This window comes from Mesoplodon mirus (assembly GCF_964341445.2).
Source record: "Mesoplodon mirus genome assembly, chromosome: 9".
Lineage (NCBI taxonomy): Eukaryota > Metazoa > Chordata > Mammalia > Artiodactyla > Ziphiidae > Mesoplodon > Mesoplodon mirus.
Genome location: NC_138985.1, coordinates 62,225,136 through 62,247,727, shown reverse-complemented (window position 1 = coordinate 62,247,727; position 22,592 = coordinate 62,225,136). Strand labels below are relative to the sequence as shown.

General features: G+C 37.3%; 1 protein-coding gene across 1 annotated transcript in view; it reads left to right on the top strand.

Annotated features, from left to right (window-relative positions):
* ZNF804B (zinc finger protein 804B) overlaps nt 1–22,244 on the top strand; it is a gene marked incomplete at its 3' end in the record, with an annotated part of 484,254 nt that extends 462,010 nt beyond the window's left edge. Inside the window, exons 3-4 of the mRNA XM_082632313.1 lie at nt 12,457–12,587; nt 18,587–22,244. Of these exons, the coding sequence (XP_082488439.1) occupies nt 12,457–12,587; nt 18,587–22,244 (3,789 nt within the window). The remainder of the gene's footprint in view (nt 1–12,456; nt 12,588–18,586) is intronic.
* Nucleotides 22,245–22,592: the final 348 nt, after the last annotated feature.

Here is a 22,592-nt window from a genome sequence, read left to right as displayed (position 1 = left end):
ATTCTATTCAATGAGAATATTCAAGGCTTGATTTGTTAACAAAGTCAGGCTTGATTCAGTTAGACTTCCTGTAAGAAAGTTGGGAATGTTAAAACTAAGTCAACATCTTAACAGGAATATAGGCATATCTTGTTCTATTGCGCTTCACAGATATTGTATATTTTTACAAACTGAAGGTTTGTAGCAACCCTAAACTGTCAGATAACGTTTACCCTTTTTTCAGCAACAAAGTATTTTTAATTAAGGTCTGCGCATTTTTTAAGACATAGTGCTATTGCACACTTAATAGAGTACAATAGAGTGTAAACATAACTTTTATATGGACTGGGAAACCAAAAAAAATGATTGTGACTTGCTTTATTTTGATATTCACTTTATTGTGATGGTCTGGAACTGAACCTGCAGTATCTCTGAGGAATGCCTGTACTAAAAGTTATCCCATAAGCACTGGAGGTCCTGCATTCTGTAGTTTCTATTACTATCAGTTAAATAAGATTGGATATTCCTCCAAATACCGTTGTGTCTTTTTCCCACCACTATCTGCTTCTTTACTGCTTTCCTTGACTTGGCTGTTTCTCATTGGGAAAATATCTCATGTGGTGTGTAAATATGGAATTAACACCTCCCTCATCCTGAACTAAAAAGAACAGGACTGTTTCTCTCACTGGGGTTGGCAAACTTTCTGGAAAGGGTCACATAGTAAATATTTTTGAATTTGTGGAGAACAGGGTCTGTTGCAAGGACTTACCTCTGCCATTAAAGTAACCAGAGATGAGATGTAAAGAAATGGGTGTGGCTGTGTTCCAGTAATACTTCATTGACAAAAACGAGCTGAAGGCCAAATCTGACCCATGGGCCTTAATTTACTGACTCCTAATTCTAACACTGCATACCTAAGTAGAAAATCAATTCCAAATCTTTTTGAGAGAATTAGTAATTTTAAATTAAGGCCTCTGTAAGGATGTGGAATAAAATGATCTGGAAATTTCTTGCTATCCTGTTTTGCAGCCCAGTGGCTTAGAGCTTGTAGAGGGGAATTTTATACCTGAAAGAAGCAGTGTGCTTGATTGCACACTAACTGCACCCATTCCTTTTGCCCATATTTAGCAACTTCAATAGGACAGGTGCTGCTGGTTACCTACTCACTGGTCCATTCCACCCTCTTTCCTTACTGACAGAATCCAGATTTATCTGAGGCATGGCCACATACCTAGCTAAAAACTTGAATTTCCCAAACCCCTTACTTAAATGTCAGTAGCATGTGACATCCCCCTAGCAAATCGTATTCCAGTGAAGTCTACTTGGTACAGCTTCCCCAAAACTGTTGTCTCTAAGGTAAAAATTGTAGAGTCAGCTTTTGCCTTTATCTCTTCCTTCCTCCTACTTGGAATGCAGTTTTGATACCTGATATTTCTCAGGTATATTGCAACCAGGAGGATAAAGCTCCAAGAAACTGAGAGCTGAAAGAAGATTGGGCTGTGGGCTTCCTTAGAAGGTATAAGTACCATGGTATGCTTGAATATAGATTCTTGGTTAAGAGTAAAATAAACCTCAGTTGATTATGTCACTGTATCCAAGTTTCTGATACATATAGCTCAACGCATTACTAACTGATATCTTTAGCTTTAAAACACCATCTCTATTTATTGTATGAGTCACATGATCCAAAATTCAATTTTATACCAGAGTCTAATTTCACTGATTTCTCATGTCTGTTCCTGTCTCTGTTTTAATAGTTTCTTCTCAAAGACAGTTCTATTTCAGAACGACATTTAGGTAAGGAATTGAGAAAAATCTCAAGAACACTTTCTCTGCACTAAGACTGTCTTAGTTTGCAGGTATGTTCAGATTAACTACTTCTGCCTGCAGTATTCTCAGCAGGCATTGCTGACCCTAAACTAGGGTATGAAAGAGTGGGAGGATGAAGTGGAAACTGAAAGAGCTTTTAAAAATCAGTATAATGTTAGGTTGTACAAGGTGCTGAAATACAAGAAATTGCTCTTTAAGAAACAGCTGGAGAGCTGGGTCAGAGTGCATTAGGTCAAGATTTCTTTATGAACTGAACAAGGAGGAGGTGACCATAAAGGCATCACACAGCTGGGAAAGAAAGCTGCAGAGCAGAAAATAACCTGCCAAATACAGATGGCATCATGACAGCAACCAAGCAATCTTCCAGGAGGGCAGAGGCTGGCCATGGGATTCTCTTAAGATTTCTTTTTTAGACTCCTAGGGCCTAGTGTAAAAATATTTACTTCCTAGAACACCCCCACAAGGAATGTGATTAATTCTCTTGGTCTTTAAAAATAAATAAGTGGAAGATTCCCTTAAGGCCTTAGTCTTTTCCACATGTAACTGGGAGTGTTAGAAATAAGCATCATGCAGAAAAATCCTCGTAACTGTTTGTTTTGATACCCATTCTAACTCTATATTTTGATATTTGGAAGTATTTCAGAAAGAGATTTGTAAAACTTAATTAAGCACTTTTTGGCATGAATAATACTTTTTAAGAAAAATTATAAGTAATTTACATACTCGCCTATAAAGAATATATGAAACATTCCGGCACTTTCCACTTTTTCTCTAAGGAAATAATTCTGAAACTTTGTTGCATGAGGAAAATTGTCTGGATTTTCCTGGTCTTTCTTTTTCTTCTCACATTGAGCTTATTCTCCATGGTCTAGACTGTGATAGAATGCAAAATTATTTTTTCAGAAGCCTTGTTGATCAAGTATTAGTCTAATCAAATATTGACTCAAGACATAATCTTTAATTAACGAATTTTCATTTGCTCATTCCAGAAATGGTGGACTTCTCCAAACCTGAATATACTCTCTGCAGACACTTCATGGGAATTAATATTTTTCTAATGTGGCAGATGTGTTCTTATCACGCTATGAACATGGAGAAGGGTGGAGATTAAAAGCCCTTTGACTTCTACTACTAAACCAGTCTAAAAAGCAAGTCCCATTTCTAATCACCAAAACAAAGTGCTTCCTTTGTAATGCTGTTAATCATTTCACAACAATAATCACTAGAGGTAATCGATATTGACATAGTATTGGCTATATTCTTGCCTGATTCAATATGGCTTACAAAGGCACTACCAACTTTAGCTTTGGTTATGCTGTGGTGCAGAAAATAATAAACCTTGCAGTTAAAACCAAATAAAAATCCGTGCTTTGTATCACTGCTGACTTGGATCCGGACGATAATAGCTAGAGAAAGGAAGGATCTGGGTAACTTCTCAGAAATAATGGGAACACTAGAGCCATCCATTTGCCCTTTGAGGACGTCTCAGGGAATCCTGGGCCTTGCAAGGGGATGGTCTGGTGACTTGCTTGGGGCATATACCTTAATCACCTATGTATATGCTCCCCCCTAAGCCATGGAGGTATCCCAGGCTACTCTGAGTTAGTAAGAATTTTTTTTTTACCTGAGCCACTTTTGCAGGTTGTCCTAGAATCCAGAAACATCCCCAAACTAGCACTTAGACAGTGGTGTCTTCAGGCTTGGCTATATCTCTCCTGAGCATCAGGCTCAGCCCGTCCAAGAGTCCAAAAATGAGCCCAATAAGGCATCTCCAGGTCCTGATGGTCAAAGCACAGTTGGCTGACCACCAGCAGTCAGATTTAGAGACAAGGAATTCATATTCCAGCATGTATAGGAAAAATCCTTCACATCCTGTTGTGAAGTATTTAACTTAGCACTTGTAAAGAAGAGGATGGGGACCGAGTATCAGCCCCAGGCTCATTTCTTCTCAGCCATTCTTCGCTTGCTTGTGGCACGATTAGTCCTTGGAACAGGGAATCCCATCTAGAGATTATACTCAGATGCATTCATTCTAGGCACCTCCTCCTGGTCAGTAGCCTGAACTGCAGCTTCTACAATGGGAGACTTAAAAAAATATTTTAGGTTATTTCACTATCTGTGTTTGTACAGCTACCAGATCGCAGAAAAGATAATGTCATGCAGCAGAGCAGGAAATAAGGAAAGCCCCATTTCAAAATGGAGAATTCTTTTGACACATAATACTTTTTATGTAATTTAATGCTTATATCTTGATCATATTGTTCAAATTATATCAACTCCTGTTCTCAATTATTGTTTAATGATCTATAAATGTCTTCGAGATCATTTTGGTACAAGACATTTTGAAACAATGAACAATACTTCAGAACTGGATAGACTTTTAATTTCACAAAATGGAACTATTGTCAATTTCTAGACTTTTACATAAACACTTCTGAGTTTTCCATATGCTAATGAAGATTAGACATCCTGTTTTCAAGTCACAGTTCTTTTCTTGGCCTCTTCTTTTCTGTGGATCAAGTCATTCAACCTTCTATATGTTTGTTTCTTCATCTCTAAAATGAGGGTAATCATTTTGACCTTTTGCACTGGGGTTTTGCTCTGCTGTGAAGAAAATACATTAATGCCTGCAAAGTGCCCTGGGATCTATGGATGAAAGTTCAGCGGTGGAAGGAGTTATTCTATTTCAGAGAGGAAAAAGCAGATAGATACGCTTGCGTAAATTCATTTCACATGTGTGTTCTGCTTCAGTGAAGGTGAACGAGAGTGGTTACTGGAGTGGGATGCTGTTCGCAGGCTTGTTCTGACTGGGAAGCAATAATATTGGGAGTATTGCTATTCAGAACACATGGAGACTCACTGCCCTGATCAATTTGCCTCTTTATTCATAGCTGAATTCCACTTGCAATGCACGTGCCAAGCATTCTTGTTGGTAGGTAGGGAAATAAAGATTGCTTAATTTGCACTTTTAAAATGAACCTGATAAAATAATTAAGTCCTACATATTTCATAAATGTTTTTAAGCCAGTATATTTCCATAAGCCTTATTTCGCTTGTTGCTGAGAGAGAATAAAAAGCATTGTGAAAGCTGCAGAAGATACGTGAGAACTACTTTTTCTTCTTTACCTTGACCTCTGTGACAGCCCTTTATCACATTGCTTCTGACCTGGGCAAAGACCATGTCAGGTACCCTGCATTCAGGACCATGAAGACCATCTGCTTTGCCATTTCCCCTAAATTCCTTTTGCAAATACAAGGACATGAACTAGATGTCCCTATTTCCCTCAAGAAAATACTAGATGTCTAGTCTTTTACCCTATTTCCTGATTGAATTCTGTTTTGGATAATATTAATACCCAACAGCAAGCTTCAAATAAACTTTATCAAAGAAAAGTTTGACAACAAATCATGCTTTAATCCAAAATTTACTATTTTCTTCAGTAGTGACATATGATCTTGGATTCCCAAAAATTAAAATATTTCCATTAACCATTATAAATTATTCAAGACAAGGGTGAGGAATATACCCAACATGCTTCCTTTTTCTGTCCTTTCCTTTAGAGAAGGCTCCACCCACAGATCTTGTAAAACCATCCAGATGAAAACTAATCAAACATTCTGCTTTCAATAAGAATATGAGTCAAATGCTCTTAATGGCTCCCCATTGCCAGTTAAATCACGGGCTTCTTGTTCATCCTGTTCCTTGTTCAGTTCCATAAAATTTAACTGTTAATCTTACCTGTAAATTGATAATAGCTCATACTCATTGAGCATTTGCTGTATATCAGGTGTTTTACCTTTCCCAACTCAAATAATAGCTTTGGTTATGCCGTGGTTCTGCCTCAGTTATTCTGCTATTGTTTCCTTCCAGATAATTTTTAATTTCATTTATTTTGTTGTTCATCATTGTTTGCTCTTTAGTTCTTCTAGGTCCCTGTTAAAATGTTTCTTGTATTTTCTCCATTCTATTTCCAAGATTTTGGATCATCTTTACTATCATTACTCTGAATTATTTTTCAGGTAGACTGACTGTTTCCTCTTCATTTGTTTGGTCTGGTGGTTTTTACATTGCTCCTTCATGTGCTGTGTATTTCTCTGTCTTCTCATTTTGCATAACTTGCTGTCTTTGGGGTCTCCTTTTTGCAGGCTGCAGGTTCGTAGTTCCCATTGTTTTTGGTGTCTGCTCCCAGTGGGTAAGTTCGGTTCAGTGGGTTGTGTAGGCTTCCTGGTGGAGCGGACTGGTACCTGTGTTCTGGTAGATGAGTCTGGACCTTGTCTTTCTGGTGGGGAGGACTGTGTCCGGTGGTGTGCTTTGCCGTGTCTGTGAACTTACTTTGATTTTAGGCAGCCTTTCTGCTAATGGGTAGGGTTGTGTTCCTGTCTTTCTAGTTTTTTTGGCATGGGGTGTCTGCCACTGGAGATTGCTGGTCATTGAGTGGAGCTGGGTATTAGCATCAAGATGGTGATCCCTGGGAGCACTCTCAATGATTGATATTATGTGTAGCTGGGAGGTCTCTGGTGGTCCAATGTCCTGAGCTCGGCTGTCCCACCTAAGATGCTCATGCCTCACACCCAGCCAGAGCACAAAGACCCTGTCATTCACACAGCTCAGAAGAAAAGGGGGGGGGAAAGAAGGAAAGAAAAAAATATTTAAAGTTATTAAAATAAAAAAAAATATTAACTCTAAAAAAGTAATAAAGAAAAGAGAAAGAAAGAAGAGAGTTACCAAACCAATAAACAAACCCACCAAGGGTAACAAGCACTAAAATGTATAGTAAAGAAAGAAAAAAAAACCAAAAAACAGGCAGACAGAATCCTAGGACAAATGGGAAAAGCAAACCTATATGCACAAAATCACACAGAGAAGCATACACATACACACACTCACAAAAAGGGAAAAAGAAAAAAATATATATATTAAAAAAAAGAAAGAGAGCAACCAAATCAACAAATAAATCTAACAATAATAATAAGTTCTAAGTACTAAACTAAGATAAAAATAAAACCAGAAACAGATTAGATGCAGAAAACAAACCCGAAGTCTACAGTTGCTCCCTAAGTCCACCATCTCAATTTTGGGATGATTCGTCATCTATTCAGGTATTCCACAGATGCAGGGTACATCAAATTGATTGTGGAGGTTTAATCTGCTGCTCCTGAGGCTGCTTGGAGGAATTTCTTTTTCTCTTCTTTCTTTGCACAGCTCCCGGGGTTCAGCTTTGGATTTGGCCCTGCCTCTGCATATAGGTCCCCCTGTTGCATCTGTTCTTCACCCAGACAGGAGGGGGTTAAAGAAGCGGCTGATTAGGGGGCTCTGGCTCACTCAGGTCAGGGGGAGGGAGGGGTATAGAATGCGGGGCGAGCCTGCAGCGGCAGAGGCCCGCGTGACATTGCAACAGCCTGAGGCACGTGTGTGTTCTCTGGGGAAGTTGTCCCTGGATCACGGGACCCCGGCAGTGGCAGGCTGCACAGGCTCCCAGGAGGGGAGGTGTGGATAGTGACCTTGCACACAGGCTTCTTGGTGGCTGCAGCAGCAGCCTTAGCATTTCATGCCCATCTCTGCTGTCTGCGCTGATAGCTGTGGCTTATGCCCATCTCTGGAGCTCATTTAAGCGGTGCTCTGAATCCCCTTTCCTCACACACGCAGAAACAATGGTCTCTTGTCTCTTAGGCAGTTCCAGACTTTTTCCCAGACTCTGTTCCAGCTAGCTGTGGTGCACTAGCCCCCTTCAGGCTGTGTTCACGCAGCCAACCCCAGTCCTCTCCCTGGGATCTGATCTCCAGATTCCGAACCTTAGCTCCCAGCCCCCACTCACCTCAGTGGGTGAGCAGACAAGCCTCTCGGGCTGGTGGGTGCTGGTCAACAGCAATCCTCTGTGCAGGAATCTCTCTGCTTTGCCCTCTGCACCCCTGTTGCTGTGCTCTCCTCTGTGGCTCTGAAGCTTCCCCCCTGCCCACCCCCATCTCTGCCAATGAAGGGGCTTCCTAGTGTGTGGAAACTTTTCCTCCTTCACAGCTCCCTCCGAGAGGTGCAGGTCCCATCCCTATTCTTTTGTCTCTGTTTTTTTTCTTTTTTCTTTTACTCTACCTAGGTACGTGGGGAGTTTCTTGCCTTTTAGGAAGTCTGAGGTCTTCTGCCAGCATTCAGTAGGTGTTCCGTAGGAGTTGTTCCACATGTAGATGTATTTTTGATGTATTTGTGGGGAGGAAGGTGATCTCTACATTTTACTCCTCCACCATCTTGAAGGTCCTCCCCTCCGTCTTTTTTTGACTAGTGTTGACATATCTCTTTACAGTTTTTTCTTTTAACTCATCATGTCTTTATTTTGAAGTTTGTTTTTATAGTCAATGTATAGTTGATCTTGCTTCTTTTTTATTGAAACTGTCATTCTGTACCTCTTAATTCCAGTGTTTAGACCATTTACATTTAATTTGGTTAGCGATATGTTTAGATTTTGTGATATTGCTATTTGTTTTGTAATTGTCCCATCTATTTTAATTTCCTTTTTACTTTTTTATGCTTTCTTTTGGACTGAGTAAATTTAATTATTTTCTTTTATCTTCTTTGGTGTCCTATTGGCTGAAACACATTGTTTTGTTATTTAAATGGTTGCTGTAGGATATACAGTATATTTCTTTAACTTATCACAGTCTACCTTCAATTGTTATTATATTATTTCATGCATAGAGTAAGACCTATCAATATTATATGTCATTTCTCCTCTCTTGGGCTTTAAGCTGTCATTGTCAAATATTTTATTTATAAATTTTTTAAAAACACCAAAAAACATAGCTATTGTCTTTTTGTAAAACAGTCCAGATACATTCAAATAATAAAGAGAATATATCCTATTCATCATTATAGTTACTATTTCTGGTGTTCATTCTTTTTTGTAGACACATATATCTACCTGTTAATATTTTCCTTTTCTTCAGTGATATTCTTTATTTCTTATCATATGGGTGTGCTGCTGTTAAATTCTTTCAGCTTTTAATGTTTGAAATCATCTCTATTTCACCTTTTTTTTTTTTTTTTTTTTTGCGGTATGCGGGCCTCTCACTCTTGTGGCCTCTCCCGTTGTGGAGCACAGGCTCCGGACGCACAGGCTCAGCGGCCATGGCTCACGGGCCCAGCCGCTCCACGGCATGTGGGATCCTCCCGGACCGGGGCACGAACCCGTGTCCCCTGCATTGGCAGGCGGACTCTCAACAACTGCGCCACCAGGGAAGCCCTCACCTTTTTTTTTTTAAAGGATATTTTCACTGGGTATAGAATTTTATTTTGAAAAGTTTTAAATTTTCTTTCAGAAATTTCAATTTGTTGCTCCATTGTATTCTCAATTGCTTATTTCCAATGAGAATTCTTCTGCCATCCTAGTATTTATTCTTCTGTACAGAAATATGTCTTTTCTCTCTTGATCCTTTTAAAATTTTTCACTTTTTTCCTGGTGTTTAAAAATGTGATTATGTTGAGCCTTGGCATAGTTGTCTTCATGTTACTTGCGCTTGAGGTTTTGGGGGGTGGGGATGGGAATCTGTGGATTTATGGTTTTCAGAAAATTTGGAATATTTTCACCCATTATCTTTTCAAATATTCCCTCCCCTTTCTTCAAAGACTCCAATCACGCAATTGTCCACTGTGTCTTTTCTACTTTTTGAATATATGGTATACAGTTATAACTGTCTTAATGCAGTGTTCTGCCAATTCTATCATCTGTGTCAGTTCTGTATTGGTTTTAGTTGGTTGACTTCCTCATTTTTGGCTGTGTTTTGTCACTTCTTTGCATGTCTAAAAATCTTTGATTGTATGTTGGATGTCATTAATTTTCCCTTGTTTGTGAATTTTTGTATTTTTTAAATATTCTTGAATTTGGTTCTGAAATGCAGTTATGTTACTTGGAATCAGATTTATACTTATACTTCTTGATAAAATGATGAAAATCATTTGTTAGGCAAATGTAAAATAGTGTTCAATCTATGGCTAATTATTCTCTAGTGAAGCAAGACTCCCTGAATTCTCTACTCAATGTCCCAAGAGCTTTTCTAATTTTGTTGGTAAGAACAGGCACTATTCCTGGTTCTATATGAATGCTAGGCATTGTTTTCTTTAGTTATTGCAGGTGGTTCTTTGCTTGGCCTGGAATATTTGCCTCACACACATGCACTGCTGATCAGTATGCTGAAATTTTGAAGGGCTTCCTCTGCAGATCTCTGGGGGGATTCCTTTGCATATTCTTGAGCACGCGGCATGGGCCAAGCCAAGACTGTGGCTAGAGGTCTTCTTCCAGTTTTCTGTGTTCCTTAAAAGTATTTTAACTTTGCTGACTTCCTCAACACAGCAATTCTCCATACCACCCCCCAATCTCTTAACTTTTCCTGTGTGCTTACAAAGCATCTTGTGTCCACTCCTGTTAAGAAACTCAGTACTATCTTATAAAAGTATCTGTTCATTTGTCTGTCTCCCTTGAGGGAAAAATAGTTGATTTGTACATTTCTATATCCCTAGTACATAGTAGGAGTTAACAGTATTTGCTGTTGGATGAATGAGACCAAATTCTCAATCATTTCTATAACTCAATTATAGGAGTACAGTACTGGAATCTGAAAGGCTAATGAAAGAAACAGGTATACCTGGAAGTTTCAAACAAGATTCCAATAATGAGATTCAAGTATCAGATATTGTGAGTAAATGAATCAGCTTCCACTCCTAGGTGGTTCAGGTTTTATATACTAGTAATGTCACATATTAAATAAATATATTGTAGAGTATTTTATGTTCAAAAGCAACTGAGAGTTAAAAAGAAAAAAATCCCTCTCCTCTTTACCAAAGTAACTGTGGTCTTTCTTTGATGCAGTTGAACTGCATTCTCTGTGGGCTCCTAAATTATGTTGCATGATTTCCAAAAGGTCTTTACTCATAAGATAAACCTTAACCCCAAGAACTAGATGATTATGCACATGGGGGCTGAGGAAGTGTGAGTAGAAGGGTAGTAGAAATGCAAATTTTTATAAGCCTTTCTGTCTTCTGACCAAGTCTATCCTTTAAGGTTTAGATCCTGTGCTGTTATCAGCTCTAGAGAATTGTTGATGCTTTTTTTTTTTTTTCTGATAACACATGGACCATCATTTTATTTTTTGAAATCTTCTGGTTTTTAAAAGACTCTGAAGCTTTTGTCAAAAACCGAGTTCAGGTTGACACTACTCTTCTCCCTGTGGCTGTTTCTAGTTCCGTGAAACACTTGTTCTTTGTGCTCAGAATATTCTCTCTTTGAAAGAATACTCTGCCTCCTTCCTTAAATACTTAGCCTGGAAGCAGTTATTTGGCTATCATCTCCCCTGAGTATGTTCCCTTTCAAGAAGGAATCTAATGATTGTTAAAGGTCTTGGCACTTGTTCAATGGGGGGGGGTGGCGGGGAATAGTCTACTACAAAGTTATTATCTCACTTGATAGCTATGTAGTTTTTGCCATTCCTGGAAAACATGTTTTCATACTTGATTTGGGAAATAAAAGCAGATTAAATGGGCACAGATTTCAGGTAAAGTCACTTTATATGGGTTAAGAAAGGCTAATCTTCAAACATACTCTTAAATCAGGATTAAGACCCAAACTTCAAGATGCTCATTTGAGGGCCTCCCTCGTGGCGCAGTGGTTGAGAGTCTGCCTGCCGATGCAGGGGATGCGGGTTCGTGCCCCGGTCTGGGAGGATCCCATGTGCCGCGGAGCGGCTGGGCCCGTGAGCCGTGGCCGCTGGGCCTGCGCGTCCGGAGCCTGTGCTCCGCGGCGGGGGAGGCCACAGCAGTGAGAGGCCCGCATACCGCCAAAAGAAAAAAAAAAAAAGATGCTCATTTGATTGTGGCTGTTTCTCAATTTGTTCAATATCATTAGGTGAGCTTAGTGACAGATTCTGAAGTAGAAATCTGAACAGGTAGTGAGTAACATCCAATCTTCATGTAAGCCAATTGTTTTACAGAAAAGATTAATTAAAAGAAGTGGTGACTAAATTTAAATCAAGCAAGGCCAAGCCTCTATCCTGAGTTTAAATCCCGACCCATTTTTTTCCTCCTGGATACAATATAGAAATTTGAATTGGATAAATATCTCCACCAGAAAAAAAATGAGTTAAGAATTGCATTTAGAACTTTGAACTAAATCTTTTCACAATAACAGATGTTCTTTACTGAAACAAGCTCATTTCACCCAGTGTATTTAATCACACCAATTTTCAGGAATGAGAGTAAATATGTTTTATAAGTGAGAGGGCTGGGGACAGTGCATGGAGGAAAGTGCATCCCCTAACTTCCTCTCCCTTTATACACATTTATATATTGCACATTTTCCCCATTTATGTTTTCACAGGCACAGAGATGATTGCAAATACATACCCAGGGTGGTCCTTGTCAGGACTGGGGTCCAACTTTGCAGCACATTTCTGCAGTGACTGTGACAAGCTTTGATAAATAACCCAGTTGACAACTAAATTTATTTTGGAGCGGAGAATAGAATTGATGGAGAAGGTGCTTTTACTCTCCCTATCCAAAAATTCACCTTTGTATCCAGGACAAAATTTAAAAAGGAAGTTTTTGGATGGAAAAAGATATATTACTTATTCATAGTATCCTTTCTGTTTGTCTTCTTTTGTCCACAGAGACTGAAAGAATTAAAGCAACGTGAATTTGCTAGAAATGTAGCTTCCAAGTCATGGAAAGATGAAAAGAAACAAGAAAAAGCACTTAAGCGACTTCATCAGCTGGCTGAGTTAAGGCAACAGTCTGAATGGTAAGAATTAAAGGTGCCTAAAATGGTTCAAAACTCTCTTCAACTTCTGGGGAAATTTCAGTGATAAATTTACTTGGTTCACTGTAACAACGTAAACAAATTATAATTAATCAACAGATATATCTGAAGGCAAATGTTCCTAATAGTTAAAAGTCTATAAATTAATGACTTTGACATCTGGGTTTTTTCTTTCCCAATATTGTTAATGTGTTCTTTAATGAAATGATCCAAGAATGATTCTAATATACTAGCATTTATTCTATCCAGGTGATTTATATGGATCTATATATCCCTTTCTAATTATTTTGAGTTTTGTAATATTAATTTTGAAAACCATAAATAGCAATACATCTTTTTGGGGAGGAACTAAATCTTCTGTGCATTCTTCTGCACACACCTGAAACTAGAATAAATGGCACTATCATTGTCTGGATGACAAACAAGATGTAATTAATGCAGTTAAATTTACCACACAGTGCCATTTAAGTTGACAATTATAACAAACATTATACTAATACATTTTTGTAGCTGAAAAAATAGAAGTTTTACATGAGCTTAGAACTGCTGAACGTTTTGAAGTGAGCTTGTTACCTGGAACTCAATTACATTTGCAGATTGTGATTTGTCTTCATATGAGTCATAATGTAGAACACTAATGTAGTTAATTAATGTAGTTGACAGCATTCTGGTGAATTGTAACACTTATAGCTCTGTGCCAGAATTTAAACTCCTATTGTTTAAATGAAAAACAATATACAGGACTTCCCCGGTGGTGCAGTGGTTAAGAATCCGCCTGCCAATGCAGGGAACATGGGTTTGAGCCCAGGTCCAGGAAGATCCCACATGCTGCAGAATAACTAAGCCCGTGAGCCACAACTACTGAGCCTGTGTGCCACAACTACTGAAGCCCATTCGCCTAGAGCCCATGCTGTGCAACAGAAGAAGCCACCGCAATGAGAAGCCCACACACCACAACGAAGAGTAGTCCCTGCTCGCCGCAACTAGAGACAGCCTACATGCAGCAACAAAGGCCCAAAGTAGCCAAAAATAAATAAATAAATTTATAAAAAAAGAAAAAGAAAAACGATATACAATAAGCTTGGGAGTGAACAACTCAATTATATTAGCATAAAATATTAGACCCCATATTTACTTTCAAGAATATATTTATTTTTTAGGATCAATTACAGCCTTCAAATATTCATGTATTTGCACCACTGTCTTAGAGTAATTTAATTTGCCTATTAAAATACAAGAAAAGATAATCATATTAAAAATAAATGAGAAATTTGGTATAAAAATAAAGGTTGGAAGACCATGTGTCCAGAGGTGAGGTTAATATAAAAATGCATGCTCTTAGGGAGCATACGATCATAGAAACAGGACACGTATCTGGTACTGAACTTTTTACTTGCCAACACAATGAAGATCTTAAAATATGTTATTCAAACACATTGTCAATAAGATATCAGACAGCCCTTGTCAAAACAGGACTTAGAAGGAAAAGTCTAATGGTTATTAGGTGGCATGCAGGAGAAAATTGAGGGAAGATGCTAATTCCCGGGTGATTAATTATGAGGTACAAAAAAACTGAAAAAATAAGACAAGCCTCGCTATAGAGATACACACTTTAGATAGGTTCTTTAAGGCCACACAACAGAAAATCTGAGTAGCCTTAATGTAATTTTGGTTCTTCTGTTACTATGCAAGTTGTCACACTTTGACGTTTCTCCTTATTCATTCTGTATTTTCTTTTGGAAGAAATAGACAAAGGATCAGAGGAGCCTTAATGATGATGATAGTGATGGTGATGAAGCTTTCATTTAGAAGTTCTAAGTTTGTAGATCTACCCATGAAGTGTCTTCCAAAGTAAAAGAAATTAAAAGATATACTCTACTGGGGTTGAGCTGCCCTTTTAAAATCTTATCAATTAAACAGACACAAACCTAGCCATATCCTCTATAGAGTAGGTAGGCTCTCTAAGTCCCAATCTGATCATATAGTTAGGGAAATGATGGGTATTCAGCTTTCCAGATACATAACTTGGAACTAGGCAAATTACTTCATTCTTTTTCTATTACCTTCCATCTGCCCTCCAGGCAATTGTTCTCTGATTAAGTAGCCTCATGGCCTAAGGGACATCACTTAATAGCATTATTAAATATTTTCATTGCGGCAGCTGAATTGACAAGTGAAAAAAAAATCACCTGGGTTATTTCTCCCCTGGAAAACCTTTGTCCTTTATTCTCATAATGAGGGCTTCTGAGTAAGATGCTACAGATAACAAGAAGGTTCTTCCATGGCCCTGTGGAGAAAAGAGGTGAATTTACTGGTAGTAAGAATATTTGAATCAGACTGATGAAAAAAATGATGGCAGAAAACTGTTAGTGGATCTTGAAAAGTGCAGTCAACCTTCGTCAGCTCTTGGGTAGATCAACCCAACGTGGTTCCTCAGCAAAACTAGTTGTTTTATTGGGGGAAGGGAGAGATACACTCTATTTGTAAACTTCTACTATGTGTAAGTCTAAGTATAGTGCATCTTGATATGGACATTTTTTCAAATTTTAAAAACTGTAGGACCATTGATTCTGAGAATATAAAGTTCTTTACATAAGAGCTGGATAATGTGGGACATTAGGAAATTATGTCACTTAAAGAAATCATGTTATTTTGATGTGCTTTGTTTCCTGTTTGGAAAATGTACTTCTTGAACAGGAGAGAATTAAATTGTGCATATGCTGAGTTACCAAGAACTAGAAGTTGGGGGGAACTATTGGAGTGGACAATCCATTAATAAGAAATAAAGGGCTAATTAATGTCATTTTAAAATTATAAGTAAAAATAATTATGTAAAAAATACAGAAATAAACTAAATGTTCTAGAGGAGACAGTGAAATCATAAATGAGGGTATGACTATAAAGATTAAACCTTTATGTCATAAGGCATAAACTTGAATTAAAATAATAGAATTTTAAATACCACAAAGATAGAAAACTAGGATTTTAAAAAATAATAAAAGTAAATTAGATTTAAAATAGGGGTAGGGCCTTCCCTGGCTGTCCAGTGGTTAAGACTTTTCACTTCCAATGCAGGGGGCTCGGGTTTGATCCCTGGTCAGAGAGCTAAGATCCCACATGCCTTGCAGTGTGGCCAAAAAAAAAAAAAAAAAAAAAAAAAAATTAAGATAGGGGAAATTAAAGTTTACAAAGCAATGACATAAAAGTTTAAAGCAAAAAAATAAGAGGTATAAAATATTAATAATGAGGATAAAATGTTAAACTTGTGAAAAATATAATCATAAGTGTATATTGAACTGTAAAGTGAGAACAAGAATAAGGACATGGAGAGCAAAATGTAATACAAAAACAATAAGAGCAAAGAGGTTTAAAAATATTTGAAAGAATATAAAAGGAAGAAGCTTACACATATTAGAAAGATAAATGGTAAAAGGAAACAGCAATACAGGAAAGAATGTTTAGACTAACATAAATCAAAGCAAGAAAATGCACAAAACTGTGCCAGAATAATAAGCAAAAATATTATATTATTAAGGAAAAAATGGTAAAAATAATCAAATATCTGCATCATAATGGAATCAGAAGGGGTAGAATGATGATATACATACACCAGACTTTTGAAATAATTTTTGCTAAGTGTAGTGCAGATAATATCAGATTGAAGTTCCTAGAGAAGGTACCTTAATACAGATGTATTACTCCTACTTACTCCAAAGTAATGGAAAATATGGAAAAGAATCTTTTTGGCACTGAGGCAAAATCCAGTGCTGCAGATATTTCTAAACCTCATCCTTCTATCCACAGGCTACAGGCAACTTTTCGAAAGACCAATAATTATAGTAAACCTCTATGCTTCCTATTTCTCTTTATGTTTGAAAGAAATATCCAGTAATCTGTATACCATCTTAGAGTATTTCCATTTCTCATATTAAATATGCTTAAACACCCTCTCTAAAGGATGTAAAAAATGATTCAAAAAAGAAGATTAATGTGATGAATAAGAGAAAAGCTTTCATTATGAAATAGTTACTGTAAGGAACAGACACTTTAAAATTTTTTCTGAAATTAGTTTGAGCACTACAGCTCTAAAGCTACAGACATTATTAGTTCATGGAGAGAGGACAATCTGAAATTATTAAGGACTGGTGGCTAAAATTATTGTTTGTAAATTAAAATTTGTATGGGTATAGTAAACAACATATTGGTCACTGTAAAATATTGAATCCATAAAACAGAAATTAAAAACAAAATTTTTTTTCTGAACCAGAACAAAAGACTAAAAATACTAGAGTACTAATATAAGTAGTAAGACCGAAAGATATATTCATGAGAGCAAATAAATTTAACTTATAAATTCCAGGATAAGAAACTAGGATAGGGAAGAAGAAATAACCAGAGACGTCAGAGAAGAAAATGTATCTGAGCTGAAGAAAGTTGAATTGAAAGTGCCCAGAAATACTGGCAAAAATTAACCAAAAGAAATCAATTTGTAACTATGGCCTGGTAAAGTGTTATATATATCTAACACTTATGTGTGTGTGTGTGTGTGTGTGTGTGTGTGTATATATATATATATATATATATATATATATATATAAAATTTGTTGTATGTAATAAATATAACAAAATACATTATATATAAATAAAAAGGAAAATTTACAAAACCATATAAATACATGAGCATATCTATTTTAATATGAATAAAAGGAGGTTAATTAAATATGTCTCTGTAATAGTAAACATATAAAGACAGTGAAGCAATGTACATGAAATTTGGTGGACAAAAGGAATGTGACGCCAGAGTTCTATGACAGTTGGCTGAATAGTTAAGTAAAGGCAGTAAGAAAGAATTTCTCAGATGGAAGACTAGGAAAGGACTCCTCCCCATTAGAATTTAAGCTACATATGGAAAAGATATCAGTTGTTTTAGTACTGTTTACTCAAGCAATAAAAATGAAGTAAAATTTGAAAATAGAAAAAGGCCAACAAAACACATCCAAGAATATGAAAAAAAAGGAAAAGAAAGCCAACTCAAAGCAAACAAGCAAAGCAGCTCAAAGCAAGCCAGCTCAAAGCAAGAAAAAGGAAAAGAAAGCCAACTCAAAATGATGTGATTTGTATTGCTTTCCCTCTAATAAGATTTGTTTTGTCATAGGGGTTTCATAGATAGAACATTAGAGGCAATTTTAATCTGAAGAGTTTCATCTCTTGTATGTATGGCTCTTTCCAGTTTTCTGACTGAATTACTAGTTAAGCTCAATAGAATGAATAATCTTTAAAAATCTGTTAAAAGATAAAACATATATGCAAAAAAAAAGATAGAAGAAAAATATTTTGGTGAGTAAGAAGCTAAAAAAAGGATTCCAGACTAATTGAAGATATTGAGATGGCATGTAAATGTGTATTACTTTCTTATAATTGATCAAATTAATGACAAATCATAAATAAAGAACTAAGCATCCTGTTTCAAAAGGAAACAAACATGAAAGAATTTTAAGACTGAGGAAACAAAAATTATAGAATGCTAGAACTTTAAACAAAAAAAGCAAATAAAAGAGATAAGTTTATGCTTTGGAAGTGACTTTTAATTCCATTTTATTTCCTATTTAGGTGAAGGCACTGATTGGAGAACTCTTTGCAAAATAATGTTAAATCTGTATTCCAAAGAATTAGTAGGTTCTGGAGGACATAATGTGATGTAAATGCGATACTTTATTTTCTTTTGCAGCACTAGCATAAAATATTCACCTGCTATTGCTTTTTGCTAATTTCAAAAGAATCCACTTGAGATGCATTTTAGAAATAACCACTATAAAACATAGATATACTGAGTTATATAAGCATAGTGAAATTGTTACATTACAATAGACATAGTTCATAAATAGTATCAGAACGCATCATCAAACACTATAAAATGTTCACATATAGGTAAGATTTCAAATCTGATGTCTTAATCATTTAAATATTTATTCTATTTACAGTGTTTCTGGAAATGGACCAGCATACAAAGCCCCCAGGGTAGCTATAGAAAAGCAACTCCAGCAAGGAATTTTCCCAGTTAAGAGTGGCAGAAGGGTATCGTGCATGAAGAGTGCTCTTCTCCTTAAAGGAAAGAATCTCTCCAGAAGCATGTCTGATAAACAGCCGTCCACCACACCAAATCAACACCAGTTACAAGCGGACAGATGTTTGTTTGGAAATCAGGTACCACAAACATCCTCAAATCTTAGCAATGCAAATCACAGGACAGGAGTGTCATTTTCTTTTTCCAAAAAAGTGCATCTAAAATTAGAATCTTCAGCATCAGTTTTCAGTGAGAACACAGAAGAAACCCATGACTGTAACAAGTCACCCATCTATAAAACAAAACAAACCGCAGAGAAATGCATGCGCTGCAGGTTTGCAAATGAAGATACACACCTCACTAAGGAAAAAGATAGAAACATCTTATCAAGCCATCTGGAAAGTATTTTACACAATACCTTCTCCATAAGTTCTGAAATTTTGCAAGACAAAAATGACTCTGTTGATGAAACACTAGAAGATTCGATTGGCATTCATGCTTCATTCAGTAAATCTAACATTCATCTTTCAGATGTGGATTTTACTCCTTCCAGCAGAGCAAAGGAAACTAGAAATACATTGAAGAACACTTCAGAAAACCTCAATAATCACTCATGCCAAGCAAATGTTTCCTCCAGCCCACCAAACATTTACAAGCACAGTGATGCCAGGATATTTGAATGTTTGGATGAGCTTCCATCAACAGAGCCAAGTGAACAAAGCAGTACATTTCATCTGAATCCCAACTCCAGAAAGGAGAAGAAAGAAAAATCATTAGATAAAATAGAAAGAGTTAGCAGAAATGTACAAAGTCTTATAAGAGAGGCATATCCCCGTGATGTGAAGTCCAAACCACTGCCTTATCTCCACGTACAAAGCAAGGATGGCCATACCACTCTCCAATGGCCTACGGAATTGCTTCTCTTTACAAAAACAGAGCCCTGTATCTCTTATGGCTGCAACCCATTATATTTTGATTTTAAGCTTTCTCGAAACACAAAGGATGGCCATGATCCAGAGGACTTAAAAACAGAATTGCTGAAAGAGCCCTCAGAAATGAAGACTACAATGGAAAACCAAGTCTCAGGTTTAATTAAAGACCAACAAAAACTGATCCAAGAAGATAATCAGTCTCTGAAACCAAAGATGATGATAGCTAATCCAGATTGGGAAAATTTCCAGAAAAAACATAATTTGCGCTACAACAATTCTGAGCCCAGTGCAAGTGAACATAATTTTAGTGCAAGCGATTTGGAAATGAAAAATCCTGAAGTGCCTGCTTACCTTGATATCTCTCTAAAGAATTGTGTAAGAAAGAATAACAATAGTGATAATGAACTTAAGGAACCTTCAAGGGCCCATTGGCAAAGCTGCCAAAGGGTAATTCTAAATGATGCAAATGAGGGCCTATCCTTTTCTCCTTATATCTCTAGGACTAAAAAACATAAACTGATTTCCTGTGATCCTCATTTGGATTTTGAAGATGGGAATAAATTCACCTGGAATTCTAGTCCTTACACAATAAGGGGCCACAGTGACCATGGGAAGGACTTCAGTGTAATTTTGAATAGTGACCACATCAGTATGACCAGCAGGGTTTCTGGATGTGGAAAAGCAAGTTACAAGAGACGTTCTCCAAAGGTGTCTCTGAATATATGTTCTAGCCCTTCAGACACATCCCCTGGCAGTACATCCAGCTTGAGAAGTACTTGTTCAAAGCACAGGTCCAGTGGTCATGGTAGAGGTAATTTGCTCTACTTTTGTAAAAGAGAACACAACTCAGTCGAAAGGCACAAACGGAAACGCCGAAAGCACAGCTGCCTCTTCTTATCTGATGAGCTAGCAAAGAGTGACTGCCCACAGTCTGAAACCCAGAGTGACAGGGGCTGCAAGTTGTGGGAATCTGTTAAAAATGAAAAATATTCAAAACATGGTTATGGTCACTGCAGAGAAAAATATAAACTGGGCAAAAATCAACAATTTTCAGGGCCAAAATCCAAGAGAATCACCCGTTGTGATTCTAGCTCACGGTTTTCTTGTGCTGGAAACAGTGAAAACCCACCTAATTGCCAGGGACCTCAGCACAGCAGATTGGGCTCTTACTCAAGAGAGAAAATGTATTACTTAAATAAAAGTGAAAGAAGTCAACAGTCTTTGGACAGCCCTCATATTTGTGATCTGGAAAAAGTAAAACCCATGCAATGTAACTCTGGGAATATCAGCTGTCTTCTAAAGAACTGTTCAAGCAGCCCTTCAGAAACCACAGAGTTGAACACTGTAGAAGGAGAGAGGACTCCCCTGACAGCCAAAAGTCTTTTAGAAAGAGTACAAGCCAAGAAATGTCAGGAACAATCAACTCATTTTGAGGTCTCTTCAAACAGCTGTAAAAATGAATCAGAGGCTCCTTCACAAATCCAATGCACAGTGCAATTTACACCACCAGGCTGTAACAGACATGCATTGCCTTTGCCTGAAAAAATACAGAACACAAGTAGAAGAAAGGATAAAGGCAGTGCAATGCAAAGAACTGTTGACAAAGACAAAGTCAAAAATTCCCAGACAAATGATTTTACTGTTTTAGTAGACACTGATTGTGATGATCATCTTTCTAAAGGTATAATTCACTTAGTAGCAGAGTCTCAGTTACCAAACATGAAAAAGTATCCAACAACGAAAGAACAATCAAAATCATTAATTAGTGAAGTCCAACCTTTTATTCAAAGCTGTGACCCAGTACCAAAAGATTTCCCTGGTGCTTTCTCATCTAATAGATATACTGGTGGTACTGATTCATCAGAGACCAAAGAGGACCAAATAAATCTAGACTTACAGGATGTAAGCATGCATATGAATCAGGTAGAGGGGAATATAAACTCTTACTATGACAGAACTATGCAGAAGCATGACAAAGTAGCAGATGACTTAGAAGTGTGTCATAAATCTCTCTCTCCCCCATTAATTCAACAGCCTGTAACATTTTCTCCTGATGAAATAGATAAATATAAGCTCCTACAGCTACAAGCCCAGCAGCATATGCAGAAACAGCTCCTATCAAAGCATCTTCGAGTTGTGCCTGCTGCAGGGCCCACTGCCTTCTCTCCAGCCTCTGCTGTACAGACAGTTCCAGGTCACCAGCAGGCTTCTCTCACCACCATCCACCACACGTTCCTGCAGCATTTTGTTTCTGCTTCCATAAATGCCCATAGCAGTCACCTCCCTATAGCTCATCTGCATCCTCTTTCCCAGCCACATTTTAATCCATTCACATTTTCAACTCTGACTCCAACCATCATCCCGGCACACCCCACTTTCTTAGCGGGTCATCCCCTGCACTTGGTCACTGCTGCTCCCTGCCACCCATCTCACATAACACTTCAGCCCCTGCCCCCTGCAGCATTTATCCCTACATTGTTTGGCCCTCACTTCAACCCGGCCACAACTTCTATCATCCACTTGAATCCTTTAATTCAACCACTGTTTCAAGGTCAAGATCTTTGCCGTCATTCTTGCTCCAGTCAGATGCAACCATTAAACGGAGTGAAAGAGGCCTTAAATGTGTCAGCTCACTTGAACTAACAGGTGTTAAAGCCCCTCTTCTGGATAAATAAAACAAATGGTCACTGCCTGCAAAATGATGTATTTAAAGTGGTCTGATTATTATAAGATTTAAAATAGTGGTACCAATGCAAAGTGTGACCAATATAGAAATATGAACTGAATTGCCAGTATTGAAATACAAGCATTTTAAGGATTTCTTTTAATTTGCAAAAATAATTGGACAAATTTAAAGTAGTTGGATGGAAAGGTAGAGGGAAACGTGTTAAAGATATTTTTGAATGAGTTCTCACATAATGTTATAAAAGACAGAAAAAAGTTAGGCCAATCATTAATATTACAAAGAAAATTAAATGAAACATAATACTC